Raw genomic sequence first — 20274 nt, forward strand, 5'->3', positions numbered from 1 at the left:
TTAATTTATGGCAAAGTTATTGCATTTGGCAATTTTCATTTTATTAAATGCAAGCAGTGCGACCACTAAACTGTCGATTGCGATGTATCCATATCGAATATTTGGTTTCCAGCAAGCAGTGCAATAAGTCAAGCCAATCTATCGATACTTTGCAGCGTGCTATCAAAAACAAAATCGGAATTCAAAATCAATTCATTTTGTGGTTTAAAATTATATAAATTTATTTAGTGAACAGTACATTGATAATTAATTATGTTTTTCAAATAAATCTGAGAATTGAGAAGTTGCCTCTATAATCTATTTCATGGTTTCAATCAAAGCCTTTAGTGCAGCCAGACCCTTTTCATTCTCATCCCAGCCAGGTGCCAATTTGCTACCATTCTCGTACCATCTCGTAATATTAGTGTACTTGCTAATGGGTAGGTTTGCTACTAGGAAAGTAGAAATAGTGGCCAAGATACAAATGTCGGCAACGGTGAAACTATCACCCGCCACATACTGTTTACCCTCAAGGAATGTGTTTAGGAAGTCCAGGGCTGTCTCAACCTTTTTGAATAGCTCTGGATCAACAGTCTTCTTTTGGAACTGTGGGTAGTAATAGTCTGCGAAAGACTTGTATAATGTTCCCATATCAAAGTACAAGCGTTGGTTCACAAGAGCACGTCGTTGGGGATCTTTGGGGTAAAGTGAGTCGTCCTTTCCGTACTTCTCGACCAGATATGTAAGAATGGCGCGAGACTCCCACAAAGTAAAGCCATTATCGACGAGAGTAGGAATGGTATGCTGAGGATTGATCTTTACAAATTCTGGTTTCAGTTGCTCCTCCTTAGCGACGTTTATCTCTTTTTTGTTAAATTCAAGACCAAGAGCCTTTCCTGTCATAAGAATGGCACGGCTAGTTCCAGCGAGAGGCGAATAATAAAGATCCATTTTAGTACTGAATTTCTTGCGAGTTGATCGGTTACTGTTTCTGTTTCGCAAGGAGACCCCCTTTATATACTCTGCTATGCATTGATAAGACCAACATATTTATTATCTCTCAGTATTGCCTTCATATAATTCGGTCGGGCATTATATTCAATACGATAAGATTGTGGATTTGTGAAAGTTCATCATTACAATAAATAAGTTTTTTTTTTTTGTATAATTAAAATGTTCTAGAACTGTTTCAAATTAATGAAATGCTGTAATAATAATTAACATAATCCAAAGTCCATGTTAGATTCTGAAGTCAAAAACAAGAAATTTGGAACTCATAAATAAGTACAGATAAACACACTCTTTAATATTTGATATGTTTGTTAATAGTATAAACGAGTTGTTTTTATGTGTTCCCTATGATAGGAGACACTATCATAGGAAATATTATATTGAATAAATTCCAGTAATAAGAGTTTTTAGATCACTCTATTGGAAATTAAGTCAATATGTATCAAGCAAGGTAAAATACTTTTTACCAAATAGTTAAGGTAGAATAATCCATGATAAAATAAGTAATAAATAAGTAAGTTTTGGATAAGCATTTTTTTGCGCGGCGTCTTATAACAAAGGGCCAAGGGCTGCCACCCAAATAAATTTTCCGATCTGGCAAAATGTACCACTTTAGGTAATATTTTCAAAAAAAAAAAAATAATGACTAAAATTAAATAATAAAAATAAAAGTGAGGAGCAAATTGCTAACGAAGAGTAACGTCGTAAAAATTTTTGACTTAAAATATACCAGAACATCTGCTAGCTAATAAATACTGCATCAGTAATAATTAGAACGCGTTATTGGTCGAGTGCGGCCACACTGAAAAATGTAAATTTAAGTATATTAAAATTTCAAAAATTTAAAATTCGAAAATAGAAAAAGTCAAGGAAAGCATTTTAATAAAGCTTCGAGGTTTGTCACCCCGAGGAAATAGAAGTTACAAATTTAATTCTAAAAAAAAATATCAAAAAATCGACAAAATTCTAACAAAAATTCTTTAAAAATTAAAAAAAAATTCTAGCTTAAAAATCAAGAAATTGTCAGAAAAAGGTAAACAACTTTAAAGTTACCAATTTTTACATTTGACCCAAAATTGTACATGATGCCTGATCGGAAAATTTTGCAGGGTGGCAGCCTTTGGACCGGGTGGCAACCACGCAGTAAATATATATTTTGCCGCATTCGCGTTTTACGTTCTGATTTTTATCATTTTAACTCAGATATTATCCTGATTCTGTGAAAATGGAAGACGGCCACATGAGGGAAAAATGTACAGCTTTAGAACATGGATCGCAGGAACAGCAGCGACAATTTATTTGCGGCGTTATCGAGGGTTTTTACGGCCGACCATGGACAACCGAGCAGCGAAAAGATTTGTTTCGCAAATTAAAGAAACTGGGCATGGACTCGTATATGTATGCTCCCAAAGATGACTACAAGCATAGAGCATACTGGCGAGAACTCTATACGGTTGAAGAAGCAGACCACTTATCAAGTACTTATTATTTAATGCTTGTATGGTTTGTTATTTAAGTTACAATTTAATTTGTTTTATTTTTCGCAGGTCTGATTTCAGCCGCTAAGGAGGCGGGCATTGTGTTCTATTATGCATTATCGCCGGGTTTGGATATGACTTACAGTAGCCAGAAAGAAATTGCTACGCTGAAACGTAAACTGGATCAAGTTTCACAATTCGGTTGTGAGGCTTACGCATTGTTATTTGACGATATTGAGTCGGAGCTGTCGAAGGCAGACAAGGAAGTGTTCCAAACATTCGCCAATGCCCAAGTTTCGGTTACCAATGAAATCTATACGCATTTAAATGATCCAAAGTTCCTCTTCTGTCCGACTCAGTACTGTGCGTCACGCGCTGTTCCAAGCGTTGTCGATTCGGAATACCTGAATACATTGGGCTCCAAGCTGAACAATGAAATTGACATTTTGTGGACGGGCGACAAAGTGATATCCAAGATTATAACTATTGAATCAATACGGGAAATAACTGAAATTCTTCGTCGCCCGCCTGTTATTTGGGATAATCTGCATGCGAATGATTATGATCAGAAACGTGTATTTCTCGGTCCATACACGGGTCGCTCGCCAGAGTTGATACCTTATCTACGTGGTGTAATGACTAATCCAAATTGTGAGTTTTATGGTAATTTTATTGCCATACATACGTTGGCGTTTTGGTCGCGTTGCAGCATGGATTCGAAAATGAACAGCTCGATGAGTGCCGATATCAAGCTGGAGACAGAGAACGAGGACGATTTACCCGTCGAGTGTCTCTCGAAGAACGTATATCATCCACGTTTAGCTCTCAAGTAAGATATACTTTTACTCTGACTTTTTTTATATTTATTATTAATTAATTATTGTCTTCTTGCATATAGAAACGCGATAACGGAATGGTTGCCAGAATTCTTTGTAGAAAAGGAAGCATTTGGACCGATTACCAAGCCGCAGCCTCAAGTGGAAATGGTGATGCCGATTATCCCTATAATACCGTCGATCAACACCTGCATGAGTCTCACAACCACAACAACAACGTCGACCAACACACGGACGGTGCCTGAGGTGAACACCACTCAGCTGCAAGCGCTGGCTGATGTGTGCAGCACAGTTAGCTCCACGTTAACGCCCATCTCTAATCCAGTGATGAACTCTTTGGTATCACCGACTAAAGTTGTAACAAATGATGATATCATAAATCACATACCGACAACGGTTGCATCGAATATTGAGCTACCCGAAAAGATTCCAATTTCTATTGTGCCAGTGCCCATTATGGAAGCTAAGAACGTTGAAGAAACCATCGAGTTAAAATGCGATATATTTGATCCTGCTAAGAATACTGAGGCTGCCATTGAAGCAATTGAAAATCAATCATGTAAAACGGAAATTTCGCCTGTCGTTGAAGATATCCCTTTAGATGAGAAGAGGGAACAAATTAATAATTTGAGCGTAGAGACAATGCTAGATGAGAATAGTCTGAGTCCATTGAGCGCGGGCGTCAATGAACCCATGGAATGCAGCAGCATCAACTCGCAGATTTCACCAAAGGAAGCTATTAAGTTGGTCGCTGATGATGTGATCATGGAAGATTCGGCAAACGATATAAATGTGAGTTTCATCAGCCAACTACAAATAAGAAATTTACAATATTTAACTTTATTGCAGAGCATGCATGTGGAGAGCCCGTCATCATCGCCAGTCTCCAGTGACGAAATGCACGACGAGGATGAACTGGAGGCCAAGTAAGCGTTATACATATTTAACTCAACTCCAGTATTAAGTATTTATTTATTGATTTTCAGATCAACAGCTACCCGGACTAAGATAAATTTCGAAGACTTAAACCTCCTTTGTGATCTATTCTATTTACCCTTTGAGCATGGAAGTCGTGGCCTCAAGTTGCTCAGCGAGTTTCAATGGCTTAAAATCAATTGCAATGTAATGCTTCAGATTGGCGCCAGTGGCAGTGGTGATGCTGTTAAACCAATCAAGCCCGAAGTGAGCGAATGGTTACAGCGCAGCGAGGGATTTGCCAAACTTTGTGCGGGCATTCAAGAACTGCTGATCAAAATTGCCGACTGTGAGAACAAGGAAATTAGCCATGATTTGTATTCATATGTGTGGGACATCTCTGGTGCCCTGTCGCTACTTAATGGTTTTGTCAAGTGGCTGGCATTGGGTCACTTTCCTCCAAATATGTCCTCATACACCGAGGGCAGCTATACATGTAAGTGCAGAGTCCTAATCCTAAATTTGAAGACCGTTTTATAATTGTGGACACTTTTTTTCCAGGGTTTAGTAAAGGCTGGAAAGAGGCTTTCATGTCTGGAGATCAGGAACCGTGGGTTTTTCGCGGTGGACTGTCTGCTGATTTGCAGCGCCTAATGCCTGTGGATTCTGGAAACGATTTGTTTGTATACAAGTTACCTGAGCAGCCCACAGCCAACTATTATCAACTAAGACCATATCGAAGCTCAGATGAACCTCAAATTAACAAGATCTGTACGCGCACGTATATGCAGTGGCATAGCAATGAGGATGATGATGAGATTCTACTGCCTGCTCACTTGGCTGACATCGTTGCTGACGCCGTGGTGGGCGCACACTTAACTCTTCAGCCGGAGTTTTGTGTTGTGGCGTACGACAATACCGACAGCATTGTTGGCTATGCCTGCGGTGCCTTGGATGTGAACGTTTTTCAACGTAATATAGATATTTGCTGGCTCCCTGAGCTGCGCGAGAAATATCCTAGGACTTTGTTGGAAACTGAAGACGATGGCAACTCAAAAGCACATAAGATGATAGAGGGATTCGTGGAAAGGTTCCACAACTGTGCTGCAGTATGCCCCTCGGAAGTGTTCGGCTCCTTCCCAGCGATCTTAAGCGCCGCAACTCTGAGGGAGGCGGAGCAGCAAGACAATGGTATCGTTAAGCGACTTCTAACCGTCTTGCTGGCAGCACTTCGCGCCAATGGATGTTTTGGTGTGCACGTCTGTGTACCCGAGCAGGACACTGAGCAGATGAGCTTCTACTCTAAGATTGGATTTATTGAGGTTTATCGCAACGAGATCAGTAAGTGCATTTATTTGGGACGACGATTCTAGCAGTCGAGACTTAGGTCTCGCATTCTTGTGCTCAAGCCGCCTTGCTCGGTTCTTTAGGCAATATGAAGAGAGCTTTTCAGCAACTGCCACAAACTTTATCATTGCCTTTGCTGCTGTCTTTTGATCTACATGGTTTCCTTATAATCGGTTCGATAAACTCAATATCTGTCTGTATGTGAGAATTTTTTATGTATGTGCATTAATCGTTGTGTCTCTCATTGGTAACTTTCTTTTGTATTATCGTGTATCTCCTTTTATAATCTACTAGTATTGACCAATCAGTTTAGGGTACTCCGGAATGCGTATGCCGACTGTCCATTATTTAGCATTTAACTTAAGATACATACATAGTTTCTCTATGCACAGTAAGCAATAAAACATAACTAAATATTAAATATTTTAATGGATATTATCAACTATTATCTGCATGGCGGGTTTGTTTGCTTAGATCATAGAACCAGACTGTATTTACTCCATCCTCGATGATACGCTCCGGTTCCAGTTGCGGCAAGGGAAAGCGGCAGGCAATAATCTTGGCATTGTGCGGACATTCTGCAATCAGTTTGTGCTCCAGATCCTGCATCATTTGCTCCACGCCAAATATAACCACATAATTGTAATCTTTAATATTAAACTTCCAGAGATCACGGCGAAAGAAGCGGGATTGCTTTCCAACGCCGTGACGTAGTGCAGCCAACCGGGAGTAGTAGACCAACCATGGATTAAGCTCTACACCATCCGTTTTCAAGGCTTTAACATGCTGTGCCGCCGCTAGAAAAGATTACGTAAGTGACGACGGGGCGATCGCAAAGACAAACTTATAACTTACCAACAACGATGCGTCCGTCTCCAGAGCCAATATCTAGAAGTTTTCCGCTGGCATTCTTGGGCAAGAAACTCAGTACGTTATGTATTTGCTCTGTTGTTGCCGGCACATAAGGAAGACAGAATTTTCGGAACGCGGGAGCTACAAATGAAGCACAGACAATGGACAATCCGATACCGACACCACCAGTTAAGCCGATTAAAAGTTTTCCACCTGTCGACATGCCAGACTTTTTAACAGTATTTTGAGCACTTTCATTTAAAATCTCCATGACCAGATATCTTTTCTAAATTTCCAAATTCGCACAACAAAACACAGCTGATTGGTTTAATTTTTTACATATAGTAGCAATGCTGCCAACTTTTTCAAAGAATGCCAAAACAAAAAACGCGCTGGCAGCCTTGTTTCGCAGAATTAGACCATTTTTATATTTTGAACAAATTTTTCTATTTCTCTAAAATTTAATTTAGAATTTAAGAATATTTTTAGAATTTTGTCGAATTTTTGGATTAATTTAAGTTATACACATCGAACTCCCAAAATTTCTAAAAATTATTATCTTTATTTAATTTCGAATACAAATTTTCATTAAATTACCAAAAGGTGGAGCCACAATAAGCTGGGAACGGGCGAAGAACTGTGGCGGTCGGTCGATAGAATAGTATAAAATCGGTCAGTCTTGCAATATATATTTCTTGTGTACAGCATTGCGGGTACACACTTATAGTAGAGATGTGGCAACACTTTTTTCAGTCGTAGCTTCCTATTACAATTTTCGTCGGGATTTTGTGTGTTTTTCGTCGAAAACTAAAATAAAAACGAATATTGATTGAATATTGCGGAGCAATAAAGTAGTTTAACGTTAGACGTACTAAGTTGTATGTGCGCCGTGTGTGAATTTACATAAACGTTAAAATGGCGAACGTAAGGGACAGCGACACATCACTGTGGCTGCATAATAAACTGGGCACATCAAATGATTCGTGGATAAATGGTTCAATATGCTCGCAATTAAACAAAGAGGTTTTGCGCAACATAAAAGAGTGTTTTCCCGATTTGCAAACACAAGTGAAACTGAAATTACTGCTCAGTTTTCTGCATATTCCGCGCCGTCTGGTCGAAGAGGTAAAATCTCGTTGGTGTAATATGGAAATAAAATGAGAAAAAAAAGTACACTAGTATGTACACGCACATCCACACACACATGCTCAGTTACAGGCATACATGCTGGATTTGCGTTGGTGAAGTGTATTCAGTTTATGGGTGCTGCAGACCTTAAAATGCAAAGAAATCTGTTAATGTCCGTGAAATGTAAAATGTCAAATATATTTCAATGTGTTTTTCAAGCACTCGTATACGTATTATCTGTATCAATTGATACATACAAGTGTTAAGTGTTCTTGTATTCTGACCATAGAAATCAGAAATATTTCCCGCCACTTCTGCGCGAACGACTTGTGTGGATGTGTGTGCGTGTGACAATTCGGTGATGGTGTTTTTTTGTGTGTGTTTGTGTATGCATGTTGCTGTGAGTGTGCGTGTGGCCAGTGGGCGTAAAGCGGGTGGTCAACACAAATCTGTTGAATACACATGCCATCATTTCTAATCAAATCAAATTTAATTTCGATATAATAAATTCATGTTTCTGAACTGCTACCATGTGAAAATTGCTTTAACAACAATGTATTCGATCTCAATGTGATTTGTTTGGCTAAAATGTCGAACTACCTAAAAAAAAACCTGTTTCAAGTTAATAATATATCAATAGGAATTACTATCGAAGCATTGATATATGTTGTTGTTTTATGTTGAACACACAAAAGTGAAGGCATTTTGTTGATTTTATGGATTTTTTTTAAGTGCATTTCGGGTTGAGAATATTAAGTCATATTTTTTTCTTCATTCGCAGTGGAAAAGCGAGTTGGAGGAGGTTATCGAAGTTGCGGGCCTTGACTCGGAATTATGGGTCTCCATGCTGGCGGAGACGATGAAAACGTTTCCGGCGACCAGCTCGTTGAATACAGAAATCTCCGATTACGAGGATACGCGACCCATATTCACCGACATGGTCAATGATTTGCGTAAATTGGTCAATAAACACTCAGATTTGGGCATGCTGCCACTGGAGTGTCAATATTTAAACAAAAATGCCCTAATCTCGGTGGTAAGTAAAGAAATTGAGATTGAGATTAAAAACAATCGCAAACACACACCTACAACTGTGGTAATATTTGAAATTCAACAGGTTGGACAACAACCGGCTGCAGTAAAACATTTCACGCTCAAACGGAAACCCAAGAGCGCCCAGCTGCGAACGGAGTTGCTGCACAAATCGGCAGATGCGCAATCCTCGCTAAAGAAGTCGTCGGCGCCAACTATACCATTGCGGTCGAGGGGAATGCCGCGCAAGATGACGGACACGACGCCACTGAAGGGCATACCCTCACGTATGCCCACTACGGGCTTCCGTTCGCCTAGTGTGCCGGGAAATGCGCAGCGACCAAATCTCAGTCGTACACCTGCCGGCCGCAAGGATGGCGGCATCAAGATACTCGAATTCACAGAGCAGCCGTTGGGTTATGCGGCAGCCAAGAAACGCAAGCGCGAGCAACAATTGGAGGAGCAGCAAAAGAAGCAGGAACAGAAGCAACAGGCAGCCGCCGCCGCTGCTGCAGCTGCTGCTGCCTCTAATAATAACACCGACAGTCCACCCGCGGATGCTGTGGCGAATTCCAGTGGTGGTGAGACGCCAACCACACCCACTTCGGCTAACAATAGCTTTGAAATCAAATTGGAGCCGCAGTTGAATCAGAGCAGCGGCAGTTTGGAGGAACAACCGGATGAAGATTTCAAGACGCCAGAGTTGGTCGCCAAGACGTTGAAGCCGGAGACGCCAGAGACTCCAGAATATGCGGCTGCCACGCTTCAGTTTGCGCAGACGACCACAGCTGCTGCCCCAACGCCCACAAGAGTGGCAGTCAAGGCCGAATCTAAAGCGAAGACACCTAAGGCGGCCAAGGTGAATAATAACAACAACAATAACAGCTACCATAATACGCCCAAGCGAATCAAGCAGGAGATTGAGATCAAGAGCGAGGAGATTATTGTGCCAGCCAATATTAAAGTGGAAAAGATTGATCCTCCTGCGTTGACCCCGCCTACACGTACCACGCAGACGCAGGCAACAGCAGCAACAGCCACGCCCGCAACAACTACTCAGCAGCGCATCGTTATTCAACAGCAGCCGGCACAGCGTACTCCACATTTACTAATACGCAGCACCCCGCAGCCAAAGCGGCCATACACCAACAACAACAACGGCACAGTTGCTGCCACAACAACAGCGATAGCGACAACAACCGTTGGCAATACCACCATCAAAATGGAGAAGTTAGACATCAAGCCCATGCTGCAAGGAGTGGCATCAACCAGCGCACCAAATACCAGCACTAGCACCACAACCACCACAATATTGACACCGCAACAATTGAGGCAGGCTGCCAGTCCGTTGGCCAATCTGCCAAACAATATCTCCGTGAAGATAACATCGGCAAAGGCCAAGGCCGCAGCAGCCGCGTCGACAGGCAACGGCGCCAGCAGCAGCGGAACTCAGGCAACGCCACCGCAGCAGCAGCAACAACAACAACAACAGCAACCCATACTAATCAATAGCTCCACGCCCGTCATATTGGCGTCCTCGCCAAGTACACAGCGTGCGGTAAGTATGCTTAATTATTGATAAACATATGTGCTGTCACTAATATATGCTTGATTGCAGAAACCAATTGTTGCATCCACCAGTGCAACAACTACAACAACTATACCGTCGCAGGCTATTAAGACGATGCCACTCAGTCAGCTGAAGACAGCAGCCAACAGTGGACCGGTCATCATTTCACAGACCATCATTCAACCGGCAAAGCGAGCCCAACAACAACAGCAACAGCAGCAGCAACAACAGCAGCAGCAACAACAGCAACAGGCAGCAACATCAAGTGCTGCAGCAGCAGCAGCTCAGCAACAGCAGATGCAGCAGCAACAGTTGATTACATCCTCGTCGCAGCCAACACAGCAAACAACAACGCAGTACATTCTGGCTGCACCGCAGCCGCAACAACAACACCAACAACAACAACTACCCACGTTGACCTCATTCACACAGACGCGTGCGACTCCACAGACGACGACGCTTTACCAGACCTCAGCTGGCAGCAGCAGTGGCCAGACGCCGACTAAGATACTGCTGAAGACGACGGGAGCATCGGGTGTGGTAATGACACCACTGCGACAGCATCAACCGGCCTTACCGGTGGTATCCAACAACCCGCCGCCACTTGTGGCCACCACAGCAGCTGTGGGTCCTGGTCAGCAAACTCTCAACATACAGAACGTGCAGCTGCCTAATCGGCCAGTCACCATCCAGCCAGCTTCACAGGCTGCCCAGCAACAGCATCTGCAGGCACAGCTGCAGCAACAGCAGCCGCATCCGCAGCACACTATTGTGGCAAACACTACGGCCACCCAACAGCCAAAACTATCGCAGGTTCTCATGCAACCAGGAGGTACCATTGCTGGAAGCACGTTGAATGTGTCGCCTACGGCCGCTAAAAATAAGACCATCATACTCACTCAAAAGGGCGTCATCCTACGCAACATTGGTGGCGATATGTACCAGCAGATACCTATAAGTAATGTGGGCAGTCTTCCAGGACTTGGCACCACGCTCGTGACAACAACGGCGGCTGGACCGCCCAGCCTGGTCAAGACCACGGCATCAACGAGCGCCCAGCCACAAACCATACAATTGCAACAGCAGCAGAACGCGCAGTCTGGCAAACAGATGATACCCACGCTAATACCAACTAATCAACACGGCCAACACGTTATCGTCCAACAGCAGACGCCAACGAGTGTCATTGGCAATGTAAGTGCAACGGCAGCATGATGAAAACATAACTAATTGAAAGTGAAAGGCAACTCAAAATTATAGTTTAATCTGTTTTCTTAAAAGTAAATAATTCATTTAAACGTACAGTACAAGAAGAGTAGAGTTCTTGCTCAGCTCAAAAAAGATTCATTAACCACAATTTCAGTTTAGACTCCCTCTTTTAAAGTATTAATCATTCCACTCAGTTAGATACACCGGTAGTTGTGCCTGTTTTGTTTCGGGCAGATATAGGGCTTTTAAAGAGCAAGTGAAAACCGAAACAGGTCTGATAGATAGGTATCTTATAGTTGGGGACTTGACTATACCGTCTTTGTTTTATTTTAACCTTATTATTAAATTGAACCATATTAATGACACTTGCAATTTCAGTCTGCACAGCAAACTATTATACGGCCAGTCATTACGAATGTTAGTGGAGGATTGACCACGTTGCCGCAGGGCCTGACGCTGATACAACGGCCAGGCCAACAGCCGCAGCTGGTGCAGGTGCAGGCGGCGCCGAGCAGCACACAGCGTACGATTATTACGCAGTCGGCTGCGTCGGCGCCGCAGCAGCAGCCGCGCCAGCAGCAGCAACAGATTTTGGTACAGCATAAGCCGGCACTGCAGCAGCGTTTGGTCACCTCGACGAGCACAGCTGGCGCACAGCTGCAACAAGGCAACAATACGGCCATTCCCCGCACAGTTCAAGTGCAGGTCACTCAGCAACAAACGCCACAGCAGACGAACGCGCCGGCGACACAGCAACAGCAACAACAAACACAGCAAGCGCCACAGAGGCGAGGACTTTCGCTTTCGGTAAGAATGGTTTACTTAATTGGTTGTTGTCTATGTTATTTAATGGGAATCTAGATGGAATAAGTTGTTAAATTTGTTATATTCAATGTCTAAAACATATATTAATAATAATGTAAACATCTATCATTTAGAACGAGCACGTGCACAAGGCGCATGAGATGTTCCGTAAAGCAAATCGTGTGTCTCGACCCGACAAAGCGCTCATCTTGGGATTCATGGCGGGATTGCGTGAGAATCCGCGACCCAATACAGAAAATGTTTTAGTCATTAAACTGGGCGAAACAGAGGTAAGATATTCATTGCCAATAGGCTTCAACATATTCTTATAATTATCTTTTTTATGTATAGGAAAAAGTGCAACAAGAGGATGGTAACACGGCACTGTGCCTGGTTGAGTCGCACATCCGTTTGGATTACAACACAGGCGAATGGAAGACATTCCAGAACTACAGGCTAATGGATCAGAGTGCGGCCTCATAGTCCACAAGGGTCATACGCATAGTGCGCAAGTAGGCAACTTAGTCTTGCTTGTGTCGTATGCGTATCTTCCCTCCATGTGCTATGCTTATGTTTAGGCTGATTCTGGACTTTATTTGTCATCCGTTTTGCGTGGCCAACAAACAGCATACAGCTTCGTTAATTAGGCAACTAATCACCTTTTTCCAGATGCAAATGTTGGAAAAATATAATGAACTAAAAAACAATTAACGTAAATTAGTAGTTGTACAGTTTTAAGTATATATATATATAGTATATGCTATTGCTTAAAATGTTTAATAATCATGCCACAAACACATAAACACACATACACTGAGGCACAAGCAGATATATTTATATATGTATATGAATATATGTTTTCAAGCCATCACTCAGCTTTGATTGCACGCTTGACTGGAGGGCAAAAAAAAAAGAAATGGTCGTGACAACTGCAAACGATCGTACACATTCACACACCCCATACACATACACACCCATACATACAAAATACACACTTATATAAATAAATATATATATATATATATAAATATATATATAATTATTTGTGTATGCACATACATTATATGTGCAAGTACATATTATATACTTAGCATTATGTAATTAGTTCGCAAGTTAAAAACAAGAAGATTTATAATTAATTTAGCAAGAAGCATTAATATTTGGAGCTACGAAAAGCGCTCATTATTAATTAAAAAAAAGCAAATTTATTAAATATTATGAATATATAAATGCATGTAATTACAAAAATTGGTAAAAGCAACCGCAGCAAAAGTTAACTGTAATCATAAAAATGTGTAATAGAACTAGAATAAACCAACCATATTAATGGCTTTAATGTTTAAATCTTGTCGTCAACTCCTTGGAAAAGCTGCAGCAATTACACAAATCGAAATGTTGTAGTTGTTTTTGCGGTTGGAATTATCAAAGTCAAATAACAGTCACGTTATTTATTGTTAATTATTTTATTTTGTTGTTTTGTTTAAAAGCTTGAAAATAGTAAACATAAATTGATGAAATTACATTATACGACTTCTTTCCAGTAAACAATCGCTCGAAGTTCGTCGGGCGCATCTCCAAACGGTCGGCTGCCGTCGGAACTGACGAATTCATTGGCTTGATAGCTGAGCAGCATTTTGTATTGATTGACATTGGCCAACTGTTGGGTCAGTGGGCTTGTATTGATCGTGAATATTCCGGCGAACTTCTTTTCACGTGCCACTCGCATGACTTCGCGCTCCATGTAGTGCATGCAGGCAATGTTCTCGCGAGGATTCAGTTCCTTTGCGGTGACCATCGTAGAGGACTGCAGTATTTGATTTAGTCCCTTGGGGAAGTAGTTGTCGCTGTAAAGGAGTTTAGCTCAGCCTATGGCTTGTCCCTTATACTGCTTATTTCTTACCGTAAGGGCCCCATACAGAATTCAATTAATTCATAGAGAAACAAAAGCTTCGATTTGACGTTCATTTTGGGTTTATTGCGGGCATCAAAGTTCAAGGCGGTGCCAATGATGCGGTCCGTGTTACGATCGTATATTACTAAGCTCAGATCTCGCTCCACTGTAGCATTCCACATATCCTGCAGGAGGAAAAAAATTATAAAAATGATTTGAATTGATAAAGAAACCGTAAATAAGGGTGGTAAAATGTAAGCTAAAATGACTAGTTCCCACCTGCGACCGCCACCATCCCACTACTACAGGACGCTTCGGTATTTAATTCTCTGACTAAATTATCCCGGTTTTGCCTGCATCTAGGCGCGCCTAAGCATAGTTATTGTACAAAAACTGATGCAACCTCGCCATAAAATGGTAGTAGAAGAGGTAGAGCGCAGTGCAACTACATACGTTTTCCCTTCGCCAAATATATTTTTTTTTGTAATTAGCGTAATAAAACTTTTTTAAATATTTAACAATGTTGTTTAAAAGACGAAAAACTATTAAAATGTATATTACGGACAAAAAAAATTAATTTATTTTTTTAATTTTACATGCAAAATATGCGCAGAAAATATTTTTCAACTTTGACGGACAAGCCTGAGTTACACATCAATCACCCTGTGTAAGCTTGAGAAATTTTCTATCAAATGCTTTTTGAATTATGAAAATATCTTCACTGGTTCAAAAGATATGATTCTTGCAACGCAAAATGAGAAATGGCCCCACTGTGCGCTGTGTGAAAATGACAACTAGTGTTCTTGGCACAGCGCTGTGAAGCACATTTTAAGTGACGTCAATGTGAACACTTTGACTAGTTCCTAAACAGTTGTTTTCTTAGTATTAAATTTAATTTTAGCTTATTCTGCCTATAAGTTATTTATTTATTTATTTATGCACAACTAAAAGCAGTCGTCAAAGAAAAAATTACCAAGTATTAAAATTAAGTTAAAGATTACAAATACAAATAAAATTAAATATAAATTATGAACTGTAAAGAAAAAAAAATTAAAGTTAGATTTGGGGTAAGCAAAAATTATAAATGATGCAATATTTGTTGCAAGGATGGGGGAAACCCAGGAAAACCCAATCAGATCAATAAAGATTAGTATTGTTAATAATAATAGAATGAATGTTAGGCTAGTATAAGGTAACATAACAAGTTATTAGTATTAGTAAGGTCAGGGATTTAACGATAGATATTGGAAAAGTGCGGATTTTAGGGAAGGGAGAGGAACATGCATGAACAGTATTCCAGGATGTGAAGAACTAAAGAGACGTAAAGGAGTTTAGTGGTGAAAGTATCATTAAACTCTTTCGACCAACATTAAATAAAACCAAGTACTCCTTTGGCGTAATTAACTATAGTGGAGATGTGCAAATTGAAGCATTATTTGCAATCAAATAAAACTCCAAGATCCTTTACAGATTCTATACGTTGCAAAGGGGTATTGTCAATTGTACAAGAACCTAAATAGGGCCTAGTACGTGTAAATGTCATGAACATACACTTTGAACAATTGAGATGCAACTTATTGGCCGAGCACCATAGTTGCATATCGTCATAGGTCTTGCGGACGATTATAAGAAGGGGATCAGTGTATGAAAAGATAAGCCTTACATCATCCGCATGCATTAAAGTATATGAACAGAGTAAAAAATAAAGGTCCCAAGTGACTACCTTGAGGTACACCAGAAGTAACGTGAACCAAACTCGAAATGATTGACCTAAGAACCCCAACGTACAAAGGCGGGAGGGAAACCTATGCAATTAAGTTTGTAAAGTAAGAGGTCATGGTTCACAGAGTCAAATGCTTTACTGAAGTCAGTGTATATGACATCAGTTTGCTTTTTCTCTGAAAATGCATCATTTACCAAGGAGGTAAATTCAAGCAAGTTGGTCGTAGTGGACCGACCCTTAATAAAGCCGTGTTGTGCAGGGGAAATAATCGTTTTACAGAGATGCTGCAAAGAAGAAACAAGGATTTTTTCAAATAATTTAGGAATGGCTGATAGCTTTGCAATGCCTCTGTAGTTCGAAATATCAGACTTAGCACCTTTTTTGTGAAGGGGAATGATATAAGATCCTTTCCAAAGATATGAAAAGATTCAAGATTCAAGACAACTAGGCATGTTGTCTGGCCCAGGAATGAAAGAAGATATTAAAGAGCTAATAGAAGAGATTATAGTGTTATAAGAAATAGAGGGAGCAAACATAGTGTTTAAATGAAAAATAGAATAAGGATAAGATGAGTTGGAAGTGGGGATTGGAGAATAGGTGATTTGAAAAAAGTTAGAAAATAGTTCAGCGACTGCAGAGTCGTTGCTGGCATTATCTATCCCATAAAAAAAAGAGGAAGGTAAACTGGGGGATTTACGCTTCAAGTTAACAAATTTGTAAAATTGTTTAGGGTCACGGGAAAACTGTGATGGGTTTACAGAATGATAATTATCATTGGCAATTTAAAAATATTCATCCAATATCACCTTTTGCTTCTTTAGGGAATCATTTTCAAGATCACATTAATTTTAATATTATAAAATGTACATTAAATCCATTTCAAAACACAAGAACTGCCAAAATAACATAGTGAGTCGTGCCACAGTGTCCCAAAAGAACCAACTTGCTCGATATGCTTGGCAAGGGAAAAAAGGGTTCATTTGAGATGGATCCACTAAAACAGCTGTCAAACTATTTTCTGTCAAATCCGTGCCAGCCTCTGGCACAAAAAATATGAGGCACGGAAAGACACCTGTGTTCACATTGAAAGTGACACATTTTTGTGCCACTTGAATTTTATGTCACATCATTTGTGTTTACATTGTTCCGTGCCACTGTGGCTGTCAAATATGACTCTCCGTGCCCCGATGTGAATCCACCTAGTTTTCTGTGCCATATTATTTTTCTCCATCTTTGATTTTCTTGTAGTAATATGTAATGTAGCAAATGTTCCATATAAGCTATATATATTGCTTACGTCACTAGCGCGAGCTGCCGTCCGCAACGAAAACAATATATGACACTAAATATGTATATAATATGGAAAGATTGAAGTGCTTACATTAAGAAGATCACTGTAATCTGTGGAAAGAAGGCCCGGCTTAAGCCACTGATCCAAGTCGCCCTTGTTGTATAAACTAGACACAACAATGCTGCAAAAGAGAAATAAAATATTAAAGCAATCCTGGACTTGCAGTTAATTCAAGAGGAGTACTTACTCAATGACTTCTTGACGATGTTCCAGCCGCAAAGGAACGGCTTCCATTTTGAGATGTGGGCATGCATTAAGTGTTTCCTCCTCCAACTGAACGGCACTGCGATTAGCGGACATCTTCTCAATGATCTCACCCAGATTCTTGGCCGCGATAAATTCGGATATGCCAATGTTGTAGCCCTTTTCCCGCAGCAACGTGACGGTAAATATGGAATTGAGTGAGTTGCCACCCAGCTCATAGAAGTTGCTGCGAGGTGACAAGCTGGCGCGAGTGGAGCGTCCAATGACACCACCCACCGTCTCGAAGAGATCGCGTGCAGTTAGCTTGAGTTCTTCGGGTACCTCGGAGTAGTCAAAGTCCAGCACAATACTCGAGTCACCCTCATTGTTGTTCGCCGTCTCGTAGGTCTTAAGCAGAGCTTGACGATCCACCTTGCCATTGACCAAGAGAGGCACATGCTCCACAATAATAACCTGCGGAGTCATATAGTCAGCCAGCTTGTCCTTGAGCCGACCTTCGAGCTGCATCTCCGTCACCATAGGAGCATCATCGCGTAGCTTGACAAATGCCAAGATGGCCTGGTCCACATGTCCAGCATGATAGCAAAGCACAATGGCTTTCTCCACCAGCGGTAATTCGGCAACGTTCTTCTCGACCTCCGACATATCCACACGATGTCCACGAATCTTGACTTGAGAGTCGGTGCGACCTTCGTACATGATGTTGCCATTCTTCAGTGAGCCATAATCTCCAGTGCGATAGAGACGCGCATACTCTGTAAAAATCCATTTTAATTAGCTGGGAGTGAAGGATTATTGAATATCCGAAAACTTACTCTTCTCAACAGCCAGGGGATTGTCCAGGAAGCGCTCGGGATCACGTCCATTTACATAGCCGGCAGCCAGATTCAAGCCGGATGCAAAAATCTCACCAATCTCGCCGTTCTTCACAGGTCGATAGTCGGCATCCAGCAGATAGATGACCGTATTGGAGACAGGTATACCTAGAGAGGATAATGAGTTACCAGCTGTCACTAGGATTATGGATCTGTCATTTACCAATTGGCACATTGTCGTACAAACTCAATTGTTTCTTGCTTTCACAGGTGAAATAGGTGACATCGCCCATTACCTCGGTGGAGCCGTAGAAATTGTACAGATGATGCACTCCCTCATCAAAGTAGTCGAAGAAGCTACTGGCCAGCGGCACGGCCAGAGCTCGCCTGAGCAGACCCAGATCTGCAGATTGTATAGCAACTTCTGGGCCGCACCGCCGCCCTCCATCTTCAGATACATGAGCAGGGCGCAACAGAGTTGGCACAAGCACCAGACGCCTGATCTTGTACTTTTCCAGCAATGCAACCAGACGCTGTGGATCCTTGGTCACAGCCTTGGGCACCACTAGAATGGCCAGGCCACACATCAGAGGGCCCCACAGCTCGGCAATGGAGTCCACAAAGGTGAGGGCCGTCTTGAACACGCCCACCGTCTCGGCCGTCGTATAGGGAAAGGTGGCCCATTGCCACTGCAGCCGATTCAGGATATTCTCATGCGGCAGACGCACTCCCTTTGGCACACCTGTGCTCCCGGATGTATACAGAACGATGGCAATGTGATCGTTGCCACCTCGGAGCATCTCCTCCGAGAGCAGATTGGATCCACTCAGCTGCAAGGATTTGGCGTACAATTCCGTCACCGACAACGTGGGCGTGCTTTGAAAGCGCTGAGCATCGATGTCATCATCACGGATCACCATTGTCGGCTTTGCCTCGAGGAGAATGTGATGAATGCGATTGGCAGGAAAGCTGGGATCAATTGGCAAATAGGCGCCGCCCGCCTTCCAAATGGCCAGCAACGTGGTGACCAATGCCTCCGAAGGTTGCATGCAGACAGCGACAATGAAATCACCATCGCTATTCGGTTGCAAGAAGCGTCCATGAGTCTCCTCCACCAGCAGACGTGCCGCACGATTCGCACGCTCGTTCATCTGGCGATAGCTGCTCTGACTGGGCGCCAAGGTCTGACCCTGATAGATGAGGGCCACCTTGTCGGCATGTCGCAGCTGCTGCTCCTCAAAGATGCGATGCAGTGCACGAGGCACATAATCCTGCTGCTGGCCCTTGGCAATCGACAGCTGTGGCAGGGAATTCATGACGATTCGAATTTCTGTGAAACAATGTTAGAAATAAGACATTAAGCATTAACCGGAGGATCACATCATATATCAATTTATTAAATAATTTTTAAGCATTATTAAATTTTTATTTATTTAATAGCTTAAAATGAAAATATTTTAAAAAGGCACATTTTCAATTAAATAAGAAGGGGGCTGCCCCCTGCTCACTTCGCTTGCCTACACGTGTCTTGCTTCGCTCGCGGTGAGGTGCGGCTACATTCAAGGCACTAGACAGTAGGATAACCTGTGCTCAGACACTTGGATACCATTCGGAGAACCGACGAATTGATGCCGAGTATCGATTAGAACCAAATTCCATTAGAACGATTAGGACAAAAAAAAAAATGTGAGTTTAATTTTGAAATATATATTAATAAAAATTGTTATACTAACTCTTAATTAACGAACAATTCGCCTTAAAACAGTTAAGTATACAATATGGTGAACCGATTTGAATCAAATTTTTTTTCAGACAGCCTAGAAAATGTTTGCGTATAATTTAAACGTAAGTATTACCAACACGTAAGCGACGCTCGCAGACTACTCAGAACATCAGAGCGCATCTAACTTTTATACTGCACAGAAGTGGACGGTAACAAGCAGCGCAGTGGGAGCAACGCGTCGTTAGCGGTGGAGAAGTCTTACCCGTTTATTTTTGCAAACACGCCCAACTGAATAGAGTGTTTTTATTAAGCATATGCAGTTTATCCGGAGTGTCCGGTTCCTGGGATAAGATACAAAAAGACAAAATTAAAATACCATTTAACTAGGGTGTTTATAATTTGAGGT

General features: G+C 41.7%; 4 protein-coding genes and 1 pseudogene across 4 annotated transcripts; 2 read left to right on the forward strand and 3 right to left on the reverse strand.

Annotated features, from left to right (window-relative positions):
- Positions 1 to 195: 195 nt before the first annotated feature.
- LOC117789909 (glutathione S-transferase 1-1-like) lies at positions 196 to 983 on the reverse strand. The gene has a single exon (XM_034629086.1). The coding sequence runs from the start codon at positions 928 to 930 to the stop codon at positions 298 to 300; it is 633 nt and encodes a 210-aa protein (XP_034484977.1). The 5' UTR covers positions 931 to 983; the 3' UTR covers positions 196 to 297.
- A 1155-nt stretch (positions 984 to 2138) lies between these two features.
- On the forward strand, positions 2139 to 5987 carry LOC117789907 (protein O-GlcNAcase). Its single transcript, XM_034629085.1, has 6 exons — positions 2139 to 2468; positions 2538 to 3297; positions 3367 to 4096; positions 4154 to 4230; positions 4291 to 4715; positions 4781 to 5987. The coding sequence occupies exons 1-6, from the start codon at positions 2216 to 2218 to the stop codon at positions 5590 to 5592; spliced, it is 3057 nt and encodes a 1018-aa protein (XP_034484976.1). The 5' UTR covers positions 2139 to 2215; the 3' UTR covers positions 5593 to 5987.
- On the reverse strand, positions 5830 to 6747 carry LOC117789910 (ATP synthase subunit C lysine N-methyltransferase). The gene is made up of 2 exons (XM_034629087.1): positions 6422 to 6747; positions 5830 to 6363 (listed from the first exon to the last, which is right to left on the reverse strand). The coding sequence occupies exons 1-2, from the start codon at positions 6687 to 6689 to the stop codon at positions 6005 to 6007; spliced, it is 627 nt and encodes a 208-aa protein (XP_034484978.1). The 5' UTR covers positions 6690 to 6747; the 3' UTR covers positions 5830 to 6004.
- A 370-nt stretch (positions 6748 to 7117) lies between these two features.
- LOC117790387 (negative elongation factor A) lies at positions 7118 to 13505 on the forward strand. The gene is made up of 7 exons (XM_034629823.1): positions 7118 to 7543; positions 8328 to 8582; positions 8664 to 10136; positions 10197 to 11342; positions 11736 to 12164; positions 12296 to 12451; positions 12513 to 13505. Exons 1-7 carry the CDS (start codon positions 7334 to 7336, stop codon positions 12642 to 12644), a joined length of 3801 nt encoding a protein of 1266 aa, XP_034485714.1. The 5' UTR covers positions 7118 to 7333; the 3' UTR covers positions 12645 to 13505.
- Positions 13506 to 13609: 104 nt separating this feature from the next.
- LOC117790388 lies at positions 13610 to 19475 on the reverse strand (annotated as a pseudogene).
- Positions 19476 to 20274: the final 799 nt, after the last annotated feature.

Source organism: Drosophila innubila (assembly GCF_004354385.1).
Source record: "Drosophila innubila isolate TH190305 chromosome 3R unlocalized genomic scaffold, UK_Dinn_1.0 2_E_3R, whole genome shotgun sequence".
NCBI classification, from domain to species: Eukaryota; Metazoa; Arthropoda; class Insecta; order Diptera; family Drosophilidae; genus Drosophila; species Drosophila innubila.